The 17500-nt window shown below is 38.3% G+C and overlaps 1 protein-coding gene across 3 annotated transcripts in view; it reads left to right on the top strand.

Moving 5' to 3' along the window:
* LOC106870682 (sodium- and chloride-dependent transporter XTRP3) overlaps positions 1 to 17500 on the top strand; it is a 60929-nt gene that overhangs the window by 6974 nt on the left and 36455 nt on the right. For all 3 annotated transcript variants that reach the window (XM_089364306.1, XM_089364304.1, XM_089364305.1), the window contains exon 2: positions 15486 to 15940. In XM_089364306.1, the coding sequence (XP_089220432.1) occupies positions 15486 to 15940 (455 nt within the window). The remainder of the gene's footprint in view (positions 1 to 15485; positions 15941 to 17500) is intronic.

The raw sequence follows: 17500 nt of genomic DNA, 5'->3' as shown, positions 1-17500 counted from the left end.
TCGTATACGTTACGTTTAATTCAGAAGCAAGCTCTCGAACAGTTGTACATGGATTGGCTTCCACTAAGGCTCTTAGTTGATCGTTGTCAACGTCCGACGGTCGACCACTACGTTTATCATCTTCAAGACTCACGTCACGGCTACGGAATTTCCTGAACCACCATTGTGCTGTACGTTCATTAGTGGTTCCTGGGCCAAACGCAGCTTTTCGGCCTAGCTTGAACTGGAATAATAAAATTGTGCGAATTTGCTTTTTGTCCCTGTTGTATTCAACGTTCAGGAAAAAATAGCCTAAATTATTCAAAACGAAAAAGAGTAACACGATTAGACAGAGCGAAAAATGGGTTTTAAAATGATATATAAAATCAAAGTAATTTAATGAAAATTAATTTGAAAATACATCATTTAAAACCAATATTAAAAATTCCGCAAGAACTTTCTTGACAACCTAATACAATTTCGTTATTGTCTGAAAAACTTGCAATTTGGGGGGGGGGGATTGTTTTCTTTCATTAAATTCTTTTCAAAAAACGTTCAAGATTTTGTAATGTTTTCATTTTCTACAAGATTCCGTAATATTTTCATTTCCTTGTCGATTGTCCTGACAACAAATCGTTGCAACTTCCGATATGTCGGCAATAGTGTCATCCAATTATCTAAAATGAAATAACTATAAATACACCCCTCCCCTTAGCCACCGTTCACAAATTCCATCCCTTAACTCTATCTTGTCTCTACAGGTGTTACCTACTCTCCCCCCCCCACCTCTATTTATCATCTCTCAAAACTTGTTCTTCGTTCATTGTATTCACCCCTTCACCCATTCTTCATCTCTTGCTTTCCTAATCACTCCACATCTACCCACCCATACTCCTGGTTCTTGTGTCCCCCACTCACTTCTACCTTGAAGCTCCACCCAGACACCTCATCACTACTATTTTCATCTCCTCCCAAATCCATCCCGATCACCCAAACGCTTTCCTTTGTCATGTTCGCACCTCTGCGGCAAGAAACCTGTTCTGCGCTGTTCCTACCCCTTCTCATATTTCAACCTTTCATCCCCTAGTATACATCCATTTTTGTCTTGGAGATCGTGGTCTCACAAGCAGCTTGGCAACCTCACCAGTGCTGGTGGCACGAAAACAAAAAAAGCATCCAGTCCACATTGTAAAGTGGTTGATGTTAGGATGAGCATTGAAATGTAGAAACCATGCCAGAGCAGACATTGGAACATAATGCAGTCCTTGGACCCGACAGATCCTGTCGAACCATTCCGTTCATGCTAGATTGGAACATGAACGTTAAATGATGATGATGATGACGGCATGTATGTATGTATATATGTGTGTGTGTGTGTGTTGTTGTTGTTGAAATCGATTAGCTTTACTTTCTAATATTTCAATTGTTGAAAGCGGCGAGCTGGCAGAATCGTTAGTACGCCAGGCAAAATGCTTACCTGCATTTCGTCCGTCTTTACGTTCTGAGTTCAAATTCCACCGAGGTCGACTTTGCCTTTCATCCCTTTTTTTGTGGGTGGTGTCGATAAAATAAGTGTCGGTTGATCTCTGGAGTCGATGTAATCGAATTTCCCACTTTCTCGAAATTACTGGTCTTGCGCCAAAATATGAAGTCAAATATTTCAACTGTTGCAAATAAATAAGAATAAACACCTTGAACGATCCGTCATCGTAAGCTCTTTCATTCCCCTCTTAAGCCCAATGTGGAGCCCATAAGAGCCTGACGTCATCTAAGCAGACGTTTTATTCATCGTTGTTATGTCGTCTGCCTGACTTCACGGAATTCTCGAAAGTAACATAACTTTGCACCTTAATATGGCCTCCCCTGTTTTATTTATTTCTTTTTAAGTGAATAAACATCGTTTCATGTAAACACACACCTATATATATATATATATATACATTACTTTCCTTAAATATAAACAGTACTGCGATATTTTTAATATTATATCACAGGAGACAGCGGTGTTTTGACAAATTACTCACTAATTTTAAACTTCAGTGGCTTCTCATAACAAGGCTATGTATGTATGCCGTAAACATACGAAATTACAAGGGGTTTCATGTACACATATACATAAACATATACACGCACACACACACATTCATACTGTATACCCATTCACATTCATGCTATCTCATCGAAAACCGTGTGTGCGTTGTAGGCTGGTACAAGGAGGTCTCTGTGTTACTTATTCGTAGCGCAGCATCTGGAATTAAACCTATCTCAAGGGAACGCTTTGCATATTGAATACAAATATGGAAAGGGCTCATCTCTATAATATATTTGTAATAATTTGAATTTAGCCTGTGGAATATCAAATGAGGCACGAAAAGCGAATTGAAGATAACGAGTCTGGCTCTTTTTTTTACTCACCTCTCCTTTTTCTGAAGATCGAATGATGGAGACAGCACATTACTCAGCCAGCACTCGAGATACTTGTATCAGTGGTGTTCCACTAACAAGCAGTTTGGACTGGAAAGACTTTCTTCAGACGACCAATATGAAACAGATAGAAGATTGGTCTTGCTCTTACTGAGGTAAAATGTTTTGCCGAGGACGCCTAATAAAACTGAAACATGATGGAATCATTGCTTTCACCAGCTGCCTTTAAAGACAAAATACTCTCCGGTAGATTTGCAGTTTCGATGTTTTAAACATATTCCTGTAATTTTCTTATACTTCTCTTGAAGGTAGCGAGCTGATAGAATCGTTAGCACGCCATACAAAATGCTCAGCGACATTTCTTCCGGCTTCACGTTCTGAGTCCAAATTCTGTCGAGGTCGACCTAGATTTTTTACACTTGCAGTGTTAAGAAACTAAGTACCAGTCACGGGTCAATGTAATCGACTAGCAACTCCCTCGACCCCTAAAAAATAGTCAGCCTTACGCCCATAATAGAAAGAGTTAGACATCTCCCTTGGTTGTTTTTTCTTCATTTTTTTATAGATTTTTGAACACGGGGGTGGGTGGAATTTCTGTATTTTAATTGCATAGGTAACCAAGTTTTCCAACTCACTGTATTTCTCATGCGTGAGGCCCCACTGCATTTTGTATTTTGAATACTGAATGCTCTTCTGAGGTTTTTCTTCCGCTTTAATTACTTTCTTTACTGCCATGTTGTCGGTTTATCGGAGGTTTTTCGTTTCTTCTTTTAATTGAGAACTGGAGTAAAAAAAAAGCGATGAGGATAGTAGAAACATTTGGTCCAGAGTCGTAACACCTGACCTAACAAAGCCTGTGCTCTTGTGTGGAAAGTTTTGTCGTCTCCATCGGTGGGTGGCCCCGGGTAGCTCTGGTGTCGCGGTGGAAGAGGCCAAAACTCCTACAGAGCTGCTTCACTGCCTGATGAGATACCGATTCCTGCCTTCGGAGACAGAGTACTGTAGCGTTCTCGGCACACAAGTGTATATTCTAAATCGCAGTTTCTCAACGGGGGTCTGTATGACCGTAGAGGGTTCGTATAAGATTTTTTGCGAGTCCACAAAAGCAAAAAGCAGATTGAGAACTCACGGTAGTATTTTTTAGTGTTCATGACACCACCACCACCACCACTGTCACCACCGTCGCCACTTAAACCCTGTTTTACCGAAGCCCTTCGGGTACAACCCCCCCCCACACACACACACACACCCAGTCTGTTGAATAAACTACAAAGTACTTTGCTGGAAAAACTGATTTCTTCCAAAAAAATTGATCGGAAAAAAGGAATCCTGTATGATTGAAATGCGCAATACCATTTCAACATCAAAACACCACTAACAGGGTCTTCGATAGAAATTTTGTTTAAGCTTTCGGAGTGCAAGGGGTAGGATGAACTGGAACCCGAGGGGCGGGACCGGGGCAGCAACTGAAAACTCTTCGTTTAGTGCCTAGCCACAAGACCATCATCATCATCATCATCATCTCACCACCACCATCATCATCATCATCATCATATCGCCATCACATCTATACATCCTAAGCTCCAAGGGGGGGGGACTCGTCTCGGTGGTAGTTACCGTGGCGTTGGTGTTGGTGGTGGTGTTTAGCTTCCCACTTAACCCTGATTGAACAGCCTGACCATTCTACCATTTTCATCATATTGTAGGACTCGAAATACTCTTGTTGGCCCCTATTTTTAAAAAAAAGCAAAGAAAAGAATTTTCTGTTGTTTAGTCTCCAGATCAGCCTCCATAGGACCATTCTGCTTTTATGATTATCTGGACATTCATTTTTTTTTTTTTTTTCATTCAAATGGTTTCGAATTTTCGCAAAAAGTCAACAACTTTTAAGGAAATAGGCTTAGTAGATTACATAGACTCCAGTGCTCAACTGGTACTTATTATATCGACCCCTAAAGGATAAAATCTGACCCCGGCAAGATGCAACTAGGCATTTTGTCAGGCACGCTAACGTCTTTACCATATCACTACCTTCATTCACGCTGTATTTATGACATGGAATATCCTATTGGTTTCTTTCTCTTTTTGTAAAGACAGTTAGTTTGCGTGGAGAGGATTTCACTGCAGTTTCTAGCAAGCCGAATGACCATGTAGTGTAGTGGTTCTCAACTGTGTCGTAAGAAGCTTGCTTCCCGGGTTCAGTCCCACTGCGTGGCACCTTGGGCAAGTGTCTTCTGCTATAGTCTCGAGCCGACCAAAACCTTGTGAGTGGATTTGGTAGACGGAAACTGAAAGAAGCCCGTCGTGTAGATATATATGTATGTATGTATGTGTGCGTGTCTGTGTTTGTCCCCCCGGTTCGGCAAAAGAGACCGTCACAATAAGTCCTGGGATCGATTTGTTCGACTAAAAGGTGGTGCTCCAGCATGGCCGCAGTCAAATGACTGAAACAAGTGAAAGAATAAAAGGATAAATCGATTATAATTCTACAATACACAAAATATCTTAACAGTTTTGTTTTATACAATTCTTCATATTTAATTATTAGAATATAACAGGGTTTTCTGTTTTTTAACCATCGAGTGGCTCTAAGGATCCAATCATGTAAAACAGGAATGAAAGAGGTCCCTAAATGTAAAAAAAAAAAAAATGGTTGGGAACCACTGACGTAGTGGATGGCTTTCGACTGCGTAAATGGATCGTCGCCGTTGTCGTCATTATTAAAGCAGCCATATAATAAACAAACGGTCCAGACGGACTATATGTAATCTGAACCTTTCCCCCCTTGTTTTATTTTTTATTTTTTACGGAATCCCACGTTTTAGGCTATGGAGATTCCGATTTTAAAAAATTTTTTCAAAAATCTCAATTTCAAAATTTCGACCCCCCCCCCCCCCAGTTTTTATATAGATCCACAGGGTAAACCCAACCCTAACCCTGACCCTAACCCTAACACTAGTTTTGTGAGATTTGGCTGTTATTTCTAGCATGTAAATAGCCTGCTTGGTGGTGGTGGTGGGGGAAGATTGAAATTTTTCAGTCCGTCTCTACCAAACAAACAAATAAACAGCATTTACCTTTAATGATGTCAACCTATTAAGAAGACATAATGAGTGTAATTGTGTGTCTAATATATTAATATTAAATTTTTAATAATGTTGTCCGCCTAATAATATACGGGAGACGTGAATAGAAAAGGAGATTCGCCTCTGTCTGCTGCTGTTCTTTACAATTTTGGAAAGCACGTGTATTTCGTCGTGTTTGTTCTTAAATATAATAATGGGAGGGGGGCATAAAAGAAGTATTTATTGAAAAGGTATAAATATACGTGCGCTTGTGTGTGTGTGTGTGTTTACATATATATATTAATATATGGAGAGAGATGACTAGATAGATAGATAGATAGATAGGTGTATAGGTGTATATGCGTACATATAAGTATTTGTGTGTGTGTGTGTGTGTGAAGACAAAGTGGAAGATGGATGCAAGTTCAATATCGGCAACAATCGTATGATTGTATATATGTGCGTATTCATGTACGTATATGTATGTGTGCACGTGTGTATATATATATATATATATATATATATACACGCACACACACACACACACACATATATATATAACTCAAGCATAAATGTATGACTATATAATCACTATGACTACCATTATCACGACCACCACTACCACCAACATTACCACATGACCATTGCTATTACCCTTGTTCGTACTACTGTCGCTACTACTACTACTGTCGCTACTACTACTACTACTACTACTACTACTACTACTACTACTACTAACATTATCAACTCCAATACTTTTAAATCTGCCATTGTACCTATGTAAATGAATTCTTTCGCTAATTATTTTTTTCACAAAATGCATGAATATCACATCTCACACACGTTTTTTAAATCCATTTCCTTCGTTGCGCGGGGTTTTATAAGTCAAAGTGAATGGAGTCAAAGGCTGGTCGCAAAATTTCTATTGCTACCCTTTACTACGTACATATACAATAACTGGCGCGTATATGCATTCAGATATACAAGATATATTCATATATATACACACACACACACACACATGTATGTATATATGTGTGTGTGTATATATATATATATATATATATATATATATATATATATATATATATATATACACACATACCTACAAATCTATCTATCAAACACACACACACTTATAGAAAGAAATATATATACACACATATACGTATACCAAGTTCATTCACCTTACAATGAGCATTGTTCTTCATCCTTACGTATGTACATGGAAGTGTATGTGTGTACGTGCGTGCGTATAGTCTCCCTTTTATTTTTCTTCTTTCAATGGAATTTTTACTTTCAGTGAAGCCAGTTGCTGCCATGGTAACCCAGTGATTTTTAGGGCACCAGAGACATAATTCGCGGGAGCGAGTGTAAGGGACAGTAGAAAAGGGCTGCTGTTGTTTTAGTCCCACTTCACAGTTCAGCACTGATGTAGCAGCCCTGCGTTTATAGGTTGATGTGTGTATGTGTGTCTATGTACACATCTCTCTCTTTCTCTCTCTCCATACATACATACATGCATGCATACATACATACATAGTGAGAAAGAGAAAGAGAACTAAGCAGGAGGAAGAGGCCGTGAACAATTGGAGAAAGTAGAAAGCGTTGACAGAAAACGAATTACTGCTACTACTACTACCAGTAGTAGTAGTAGTAGTAGGGGAGGGCATCAGCAGTCGTAGTGGTGGTGGTGGTGGCGATTGATGATGGTTGTATCGATGTTATACAGAGATTGGATACGCGTTGTGTATATTGGCACAACTGAATGAATGAATAAATGAAAGAATGAATGAAAGAATGAACAGTAGGACTTGTACGAAATTATGAATGGAGCTTCAATATCCACCGAACGTTTGGATGGTGGGGTGGGGAGTAACAGATTGTCGAAGGGATGCGTGTGTTAGGTATCTGTCTATCAACCAGAGATTGACCTCAACAGCAGTAGCAGCAGCAGTATCACTATTGATATAACCAGCGACATCTATTCATTCTCCTTTTGCTTCCTCTTCCTCTTTCTTTCTTTCTTCCTTTCTTTCTTCCTTTCTTTCTTTCTTTCTTAAACACCGCCTGTGATGGTTGGGGTGGAAGGGAGTTCACGATCTGGGCTCTGCTGGTTACAAGGGAGCTTCTCTAATTGGTCGGTCGCTCAACCTGCTAAATATCGGTTTCGAATTTTGGCACAAGGCCTGCAATTTCGGAGGAGGGGGTGAATCGATTATATCGATTTCAGTGTTCCACTGGCTCTTATTTTATCGAGCCTGAAAGGATGAAAAGCAAATTCGACCCCTGATAAATATTAGCAACCGAACTTGCCCCCCACCCCGCCAAGTCTCTGTAAATAAAAGACACGAGGAGAGGACAAATGTAGTCCTGGACAATATCTCTTCAAAGAGATGTGGTAGTCGCGGATGGAATGTCTTTGATCTTTCATTTATCTGCTCCTGTCAGTGTTGACCAGAGCTAGAAACAGTAACGATAAATTTGAATGAAATTTCCTTCCTTCGTAGGAATTTTCAATCCAAATATTTTTCTGTTGCTGTTTTTCATTTGGAGAATCTCTGAGAGACCGTGCATGCCCTTTTTTTTTTTACTTATTTATTTATTTATTTATTTATTTATTCCTTTTTTATTACATTTTTACTGTTCAACTTCCGCAAATTGTAATGAATAAATATTGAATTGGTTATGATTGAAAAAAAAATATTCTATTATAATGTTGCAAAACGTTTTTAAAAAATGATCAGTAAAAACATTCGACATATTCTGAAATATTCGTAATAGACCTTGAATTTTTTTTGGTGATCCTTCGGTGTTGGTCTACAGAGAGTCACTTTAAGGAGACGACGTCATTCACCTCTTTTCAGCCTAGCCTCTTCATTCATGTCATGAGGGGAGCGTGTGTGGGTGAATGACGTCATCTACCAACACCGAAATCCATATTTTTCAATTCTCTTAACCACCCTCTTCATTGTGCCTTCCTGGAATTACCAGTTTGTCACACCTGAAATACCATTCTTGAAAATAATCATTTCTACTATAGGCACATGGCTTGAAAATTTGGGGGAGGGAGACTGGTCGATTACATAGACCCCAGTGCATAACTGGTACTTAGTTTATCGACCCCCGAAATGATGAAAGGCAAAGTCCACCTCGGTGGAAGTTGAACTCAGAACATCTGTTAAGACGAACGCATTAAGAAAGGCATCCAGCTGTAGAAACCATGATAAAACAGATGACTGGAGCCTGGTGCAGCCCTCCAGCCTTGTCGGCTCCTGTTAAACTGTCCAACCCATGCCAGCATGGAAAATAGATGAGGAATGATGATGATGATAATTATGATCATGATGAATGATAGGTTCAATTTATTGCCTGATTTATTGCCAACTCCTGGTTCCTTTGGTACCTTCTGGCAAGACCTCATTCTGCAACAAGAATTCTTGTAGCAGAATGATAGAAGGAACAAGACTAAAAATTGAAGTTAGATTTCTCAGCAAATGAGACATCTAAATTTTTAATTTATATCTGAAGAATTGTTCAAAATCAATATTTACTCACAAAACTATTGTTATTTAACAGTACATCTAATAAAGTTAATTATATGTTCGTTTAGTTGTTTTTCTTTAGTCTCATTGACCTAGTATGTGAACACTGAAAAGAGCCTCTATGTGGTTGTTCAACATGCTAGAAATAGAAACTAAATCTCCCTCATATCACACTCAGCTGGTTGATAAAAAGAAAACATAGCAATTCTAGATATTGTGTAGATTCTGTGCAGCATGTCATGCAATGCAGTTTAAAGGAAGGAGTCCACTGAGGGAAAGGGCACAAGTCTAGGAATTAGGAAGGGCATCCAGCTGTAGAAACATTGCCCAGATTGGAGCCTGGTGCAGCCTTCTGTCTCGCCAGCCCTCAGCCAAACCATCCAACCCATGCCAGCATGGAAAGTGGATGTTAAACGGTGATGATGATAACAAGAAAAGAATTGTTGCTATTTAGCTGCAATTCAAGTAAAAAAAAAAAAAACCACTTTGGTTCAAAAGCATTCTGGCCACAATCTTAGTGATTCTAGAATTATATTATCATTATCTGACATAGCGCTCATTTCCAAACCTGTGTCTGATCTGTAGGAGATTTGGCTACTATTTCTAACTGGTTGAACTACTATTTAGTCCAGGGCCATGTTCAGTCCCACTGCATGGCACTTTCAGTGAGTATCTATAATAGTCTCAAACTGACCAAAGCCTCATGAGTGGATTTGATTGATGGAAACAGAAAGAAGCCCATAGTGTGTGTGTGTGTGTGTCCTCACCACTACTTGACAACCCGTGTTAGTGTGTTTACAACCTGTAACTTGGCAGTTCAGCAAAAGAGACCAATTGAATAAGAAATTCCAGGCATTCAAATAAAATTATACTGAGGTCAATTCATTCAACTAGAAAATTCTTCTGGGCAGTGCCCCAGCATGGCCACAGTGTAATGACCAAAACAAGCTAAAAGACAAATAGTAAGGGATAAGAGATAAACCTGCCAGAGGAAGAAAAACCAATTTATGCCAAAAGACTAAAATAGAAATTTACTCCAAGATGCAGAATCAAGTGTCTGCAAAGTTAAGCATCCATTATATTTCCCAGTACAGATGCACTTGCACAAGTACTTGTGTACTTAAAATTCGCCCTGATTGTTCCCCTCCCTTGTAGTAGGGGATTTCTATTTTGGCTCATAGGGAAGGTGTTATAAATGAATGTAATTAAGAGAAGGGAGACATTTGTAAACGATGCATGGCACGGCTGAGCAGTTAAGAAATTCATGTTTACAACCACATGGTTTCTGGTTCAATTCTTCTGCTTGGCACCTTGAGTGATGTCTTCTACTTCAGCCTTGGATTCACCAATGCCTTGTCAGTGACATTTGGTAAACAGAAACTATTTTATGCTGTTTGTGTGTGTGTGGACCACCATCACTGTTTCACAACAAGTGTTGGTTTGTTTACATTCCCATAACTTAGTAGGCTGGCAAAAGAGACTGATACACTAAGTACCAGACCTTAAAAAATAAGTCCTGGGGGGTCGATCCGTTTAGTTAAACCCTTCAAAGTGGTGCCCCAGCATGGCCACAGGCCAATGTCTGAAACAAATAAAGGTATGTGTGTATATATTTGTGTGTGTGTGCATGCATTTGTCTCCACACATTTCTTCCCATTGGCATCACTTGGTGGCATTAATTTCCATTCCCCATAAAACCTCTCTTCTACAACTCCACAATCCGATTGATGCATGACATCCAGTGGAGTAAAGTACTTCATTTGAAAACCTGGAAAGGTTAGCATTCAAAACGGTACCCAGCCATGGAATATCACTTCAAGAATTCGCATCCACTTAATAATGCCTAAGTAAACTTTGGAATTGGGAAACCCAAACGCTCCACCCCACTCCACCCCCCAGTAAGAGTTAAAACTGTTATAGTTATTACAAAGAGGGAGACTTTACCTGAAATAACAGAAATAGCAGCCGAGACTTCCTCAAAGCCCCTTTCTGTCTTGAAAGAAAGTTTGGAACACTTTAGATAAATAATCTAAAATATGGATTGCTTTTCATCATCATCATCATCATCATCACCATCGTTTAACGTCCGTTCTCCATGCTGGCATGGGTTGGACGGTTTGACTGGGTCTGGGAAGCCAGGAGTCTGCACCAGGCTCCAGTCTGATCTGGCAGTGTTTCTACAGCTGGATGCCCTTCCTAACGCCAACCACTCTGAGAGTGTAGTGGGTGATTTTTACATGCCACCGGCACAGGGGCCAGAGGAGGCTGATATATATATTTATGTATCTTTTATCTTTTACTTGTTTAACAATTAGACTTCGGCCATGCTGGGGCACCACCTTGTAGAATCTGTAGTCAAATCAATCAACCCCAGGACTTACTGTTTTGTTAAGCCTGGTACTTCTTCTATCGGTCTCTTTGCTGAACCGCTAAGTTATGGGGACATAAACACACCAGTCGTCAACCAATGGTGGCGGGGGGGGGGGCAAACACAGACACAAAGACACACACACACACACACACCAACTAGACTGGTGAAAAGAGAATTAAATTTAGCCAGAGTTCTGCAATGGAATGTTCCAGACATAATTGACACAGCGTATTTGGTATTCTTCTTTCTCATCAATCATAAAAGTACCTTTCATTGAATCTTTTTTTCTTTCTTTCAATGCTAATATTGTCAACGGCATTAAAGCAAGAATTCCACCACCAACATTCTTCCTACATTCACAGACACATGTCTTTCTTCTCTCTCTCTTTCTCTCTCTTTATCAAACTATTTTCCTATCTATTTCTTTCTATCTATCTATCTATATATATATATGTATATATATATATATATATATATATATATATATATATATATATATATATATATATACAAAAATAAGAGGGATGACCAGCAAAAGTGGACTCCTATATGCTAGAAATAGCATATATCAATTTCTACCCTCATAAATAAACTTATATATATATATATATATATATACATTATACATATGTATATACATATATGTGTGTATATATATATATATATATATATATATATCATCATCGGTTAACGTCCGTTTTCCTTGCTGGCATGGGTTGGACGGTGTGACTGAGGACTGGTGAGCCAGAAGGCTGCACAAGGCTCCAATCTTATCTAGCAGAGTTTCTACAGCTGGATGCCTTTCCTAACGCCAACCACTCTGAGAGTGTAGTGGGTGCTTTTACGTGCCACCGGCACGAGGTCCAGTCAGGAGGTACTGATAACGACCACGTTCAAAAAAGTGTTTTTTACGTGCCACCTGCACGGGAGCCAGTCCAGCGGCACTGACAATGACCTCACTCGAATGATTTTCTAACGTGCCACCAGCACAAGTGCTAGAAGGCAATGCTGGTAACGATTACGCTCAAATGGTCATTTTCTAAATATCTGACCAGTTGTGTTTTAAGTTGGTGGCTGTCTTAATTTCTAAGTTCCACCAAAATTCTTTTGACTCATCGGTCTCAGTGTATTCAACTTTGTCAGTGTTTTCTTTTTTGTTATCCTGTTCCAGACCGTTCAGGTCACTGCATTATGCCTTAAGGAAAGATATTACCTGGAAGACATTCTCTCGCAGTTGGCAATAATGTAGTTGATGTCTTCAGCGTTGGACATGCATGGCCTACATTTGTTGTCTGTCAATGTTTTCTGTCATTTATGCTGTAGGTACTCGGTGAGGATCTCTTGTTCTTGTAATGCATGGAGGCAGCCTTTGAAGTAGGATGGAATAAACTTATTGGTACTCCATGCCAAGCTTTTGACATGATCGATCTCTTCTATTATTTGTGTTTCTCATGCCAAATACCCGTGTGCTATCTTCTCAGTGAGCTGGTCCATTTTTTTTTATTTCTGTTGTTCTGATAAATAGATTTGACCAATACTACTTGGGGAGAGATTTGTACCAGCTTTTATTTCATGCCTCTCCACTAGTTCATTAACTATCCTAATTATACTGTTCTATGTATGTATGTATGTATGTATGGATGGATGGATGGATGCATGGATACATGGATGGATGTATATGCTGCAGTATCTACACTCTACCACATCCATCCCGTGAGATGAATGTTAATGCCAAAACTCAGTCAACCAATATAGTACAACTGGGTGTTGTATAAATCGACCTAATCACATTGGCACATTTCTGAAGGGCAATTAAGCAGAAATGTTTGATCTGATAAAATTAATAAAAAGAAAACAACAACAAAAAAAACAGTAAATAATCAAAATACAAAACAAAAACAAATGATCCAGTCTGCACATTTCTCTTTCTGTACTTTACACTATGTCATGTGTGACCTGGCAGTAAGCATCAGACAGCGTTATCTCTGAGCTGTTGTTGTTCTGTTGGAAGGTGGCAAGTTGGCCAAACTGTTAGCATGTTGGGCAGTAAAGCTTAGCAGCATTTTGTCTCTCTTCACATTCTGACTTCAAATGCTGCTAGGCTCACTTTGCTTCCAATATTTCTAGGGTTTATGGCAGCGAGCCGGCAGAAAAGTTAGCACGCTGGGCAAAATGCTTAGCGGCATTTCATCTGCATTCACGTTCTGAGTTCAAATTCCGCTGAGGTCGACCTTGCCATTCATTGTTGTTGTTGTTGTTGTTGTTGTTGTTGTTGTTATTATTGAAGGCAGCGAGCTGGCAGAATCGTTAACATGCTGGACAAAATGCTTAACAGTATTTTGTCTGCTGCTACGTTCTGAGTTCATATTCCACCAAGGTCAACTTTACCTTTCATCCTTTCAGGGTCGATAAATAAAGTACCAGTTGAGTACTGAGGTCAATGTGATTGACTGTACCCCTTCCTACAAAATCCAGGCCTTGTGCCCATAGTCCAAAGGATTGCTGTTATTATTATTATTATTATTATTATTATTTTGAAGCCTGCTACTTATTCTCTCGGTCTCTTTTGCTAAACAAGCACTGTTACTGGGATGCAAACAAACCAACATCAGTTGTCAAGCAGTGGTTGGGGTGGGGGCACACACACACACACACACACACACATGATGGGCTTCTTGCAGTTTCTGCCTACCAAATCCACTTACAAGGCTTTGGTTGGTCCAAGGCTATAGTAGAAGACATTTGCCCAAAATTCCATACAGTGGGATTGAACAGGTGTGTGTGTGTGTGTGTGTGTGTGTGTATGTGTGTGTTATATCAATAGCAATTATTTTCATTTGGAAATTGTAGCTCACAGAATAGACATCGTGTTAGACTGTTGTATTCAGATTTGGTACTTTGTTGTCATCTATAATTAGAACTGTGCTGCATGGGCATCCATAGGCAACACTTTTCTTTATTGATTGCTCTGTCAAACCAAGTTGCTTTCATAGAAAGTGCTGCTAACCAGGAGGAACTGCACTGTTATTTAGTGTCAGGTCAACTTAATCCACTGCCATCATGTGATACAAAAATGTTGGTTTCTTTTGATAAAAACTGAGAGGGCACAGGAACCACACCAAGAAGCAGAACCTTCACCTGTTTATCTTCCCTTCAACTTTATATTCTGAGCTCGAATACTGCCAGGGTCAGCTTTGCTTTTCATCCTCTCAGGATCAATAAAATAAGTACCAGTAAAACACTGGGGTCAATGTAATCAAATTATCCCCCCCCCACCCAAAAAATGGCTGCCCTTATGGCAAGCAGAATCGTTAGTATGCTGGACAAAGGGCTTAGCGGTATTTTACCTGTTGCTATGTTCTGAATTTAAATTCCACCGAGGTCAACTTTACCTTCCATCCTTTCTAGGTTGATAAATTAAGTACCAGTTGTGTACTGGGGTCAGTGTAATTGACTAGTCCTCTACCCCAAAATTTAAGACTTTGTGTCTTGTAGAAAAGGTTATTATTATTGTTGTTGTTGTTGTTGTTGTTATTATTAGTATCATTATCATCTTTTTTTTAATTCTGTTTCCATTTCTTGCCGAGTGTCTTCCTAACACCTAAGGCAGGGAACGCAATGTCTACATTGGTAGTCCATTAAAATAAATTTAAAAAATCACCAGATTGTTCATTTACAAAGTCATGTGATAGAAAAAAAGGGGAAGAAAGACAGAGAGAAAAAGGAAAACATAAAAAAATTTTAAAAGTAAATAAAGAAAATAAAGGAGAAAAAGGGAAACAAAATTCACATCAACAATGCTCTTCTCAATACGTGTGAGTTACCAGTTACCAGTAAAGACAATCTTTTGCACTTCCTGTATGGATGGTAATCCAGGGATCATTCTTAAATAATTTTCAGTTCCTTTTTCGATCATTCCATATTATTATTATTATTATTATTATTATTATTATTATTATCATTATTATTATTATTATTATTATCATTATTATTATTATTATAAATTTACTGTTTGAACGTATAAACTAAATGTACCATTAAATGGTTGTTGCTTCATGCGATTTAAAAAAATCTTTTGTCTTTCGTTTTTCTTTTACACAGGTGCGTTCCTTATTCCATACCTTGTCATGTTGTTTGCAGAGGGGATGCCTTTACTCTACCTGGAGTTGGCCATTGGACAGAAATTTCAAAAAGGTAGCATTGGCGTATGGAATGCCATTCATCCATATCTTGGAGGAATCGGTATCGCGAGTGCCGTCGTCTCTCTGTTATTAGCAATCTATTACAACGCCATTATTACTTGGTGTTTTTTTTACTTATTCAATTCATTCCAAAAAAATCTGCCCTGGGAAAAATGTCCCTATGATGGCAATGTGACTGTTGAAGAATGTGACATAGCTGGACCCTCTTCTTATTATTGGTATCGAGAAGCACTGAACATATCGCCTTCCATCGAAATTTCTGAAGGGATTAACTGGAAAATATTTGGCTGTTTCGTCTTTGCCTGGCTTGTGGTATACTGCTGTGTATGTCGAGGCATCCAGTCTTCTGGAAAAGTAAGCAAGCTAACTCTCCTTCTTCTCCTTCTTCTTCTTTTTCTTCTTCTTCTTCTTCTTCTTCTTCTTCTTCTTCTTCTTCTTCTTCTTCTTCTTCTTCTTCTTTTTCTCCTTCTTCTTCTTCTTCTTCTTCTTCTTCTTCTTCTTCTTCTTCTTCTTCTTCTTCTTCTTCTTCTTCTTATTATTATTATTATTATTATTATCATTATTTGTTTGACTTTTGCTTCGCATTTGTACAAGTTGGCTCCAAGTCTCCCCCAACAGACCTCAAGAGATAAGTTAGAAGTTCAAGTTAGTGTTATGCCTAGGGTGTCATATATTTGGTTTTGTACATAGTGTTGTTCTAGAGAATGCTTAAGAAACCATAAGAAAATTATGAGTTTGTTTTAAGATTTGAAATACATAGACAGTATTTTACGTAGGATATGGGCAATTCCCATAAGCACTATCTTTTGAATTTCTGCCAATTTGGGGTTATTATTATTATTATTATTATTATTGTTATTATTATTGTTATTATTATTATTATTATTATTATATGTTTGACGTTTGCTTTGTATTTGTACAAGTTGGCTCCAAGTCTTACCCAGAGGCCTCAAGAGACAACACGTTATAAGTTCATGTTGGTGTTACGCCTAGGGTGTCATATATTTGGTTTTGTACATAGTGTTGTTCTAGAGAATGCTTAAGAAACCATAAGAAAATGATGAGTTTGTTTTAAAATTTGAGATTACATAGAAAATATTTTACGTAGGATATGGGCAGTTCCCATGATCACTATCTTTTATTATTATTATTATTATTATTATTATTATTATTATTATTATTATTATTATTATTGTTGTTTTTGTTGAGGGTCCTACTACTATTACTGCTGCTGCTGCTATTACTACTACTACTACTACTACTACTACTACAGAATTGTTAGTATGCCAAAAAAACTGCTTTGTGGCATTTCATCCATTCTTTATCTTCTGAATTCACCAAGTTCAACCCTGGGATCAATAAATGAAATGCCAGTTAAGCACTGCGGTCAAAGTAATCGATTTACCCTCTTTCCAAAACTACTGGCGTAGTACTAAAATTTGAAACCATAATAATTATTGTTGTTGTTATTATTATTAAAATTAAGGTGGCAAGTGACCAGACAAAATACTTGTTGTAAATGCCATGGATGCAGAGAAGATTACATTGGACAAAGTAAACTTACTTTAAGAATAAGAATAACAATTCATTGTCAACAAATACGAGATCCCAGGACTAGACAAATTCTGTATAGTGAACATCTGGACACATGTATGGAAACTAAATCTCCCAAATTTCTTGTCTTCCCACTCTATCAATGTACTGACAATACTACAGATCAAACAAAAATAAGTAACAAAAATTATTTATTAAGAAAATCCATTGCTGAACAGGCTATAAAAACATCAGTAGTACACAATTCACCTTTTCCTGTGAATTAATTATTGTAGAAATATATTATGTATCTAATTGAGCTCATTCTAAACATGCTTAACAGGAATAAACTAGCACTAATTTATAACATTTTTGCACTCA

This window comes from Octopus bimaculoides, chromosome 16 (genome assembly GCF_046866305.1).
Source record: "Octopus bimaculoides isolate indiv1 chromosome 16, ASM4686630v1, whole genome shotgun sequence".
Classification (NCBI taxonomy): domain Eukaryota; kingdom Metazoa; phylum Mollusca; class Cephalopoda; order Octopoda; family Octopodidae; genus Octopus; species Octopus bimaculoides.
The sequence above is the reverse complement of the archived record's forward strand: the minus strand, read 5'-3'. Positions and strand labels throughout refer to the sequence as shown.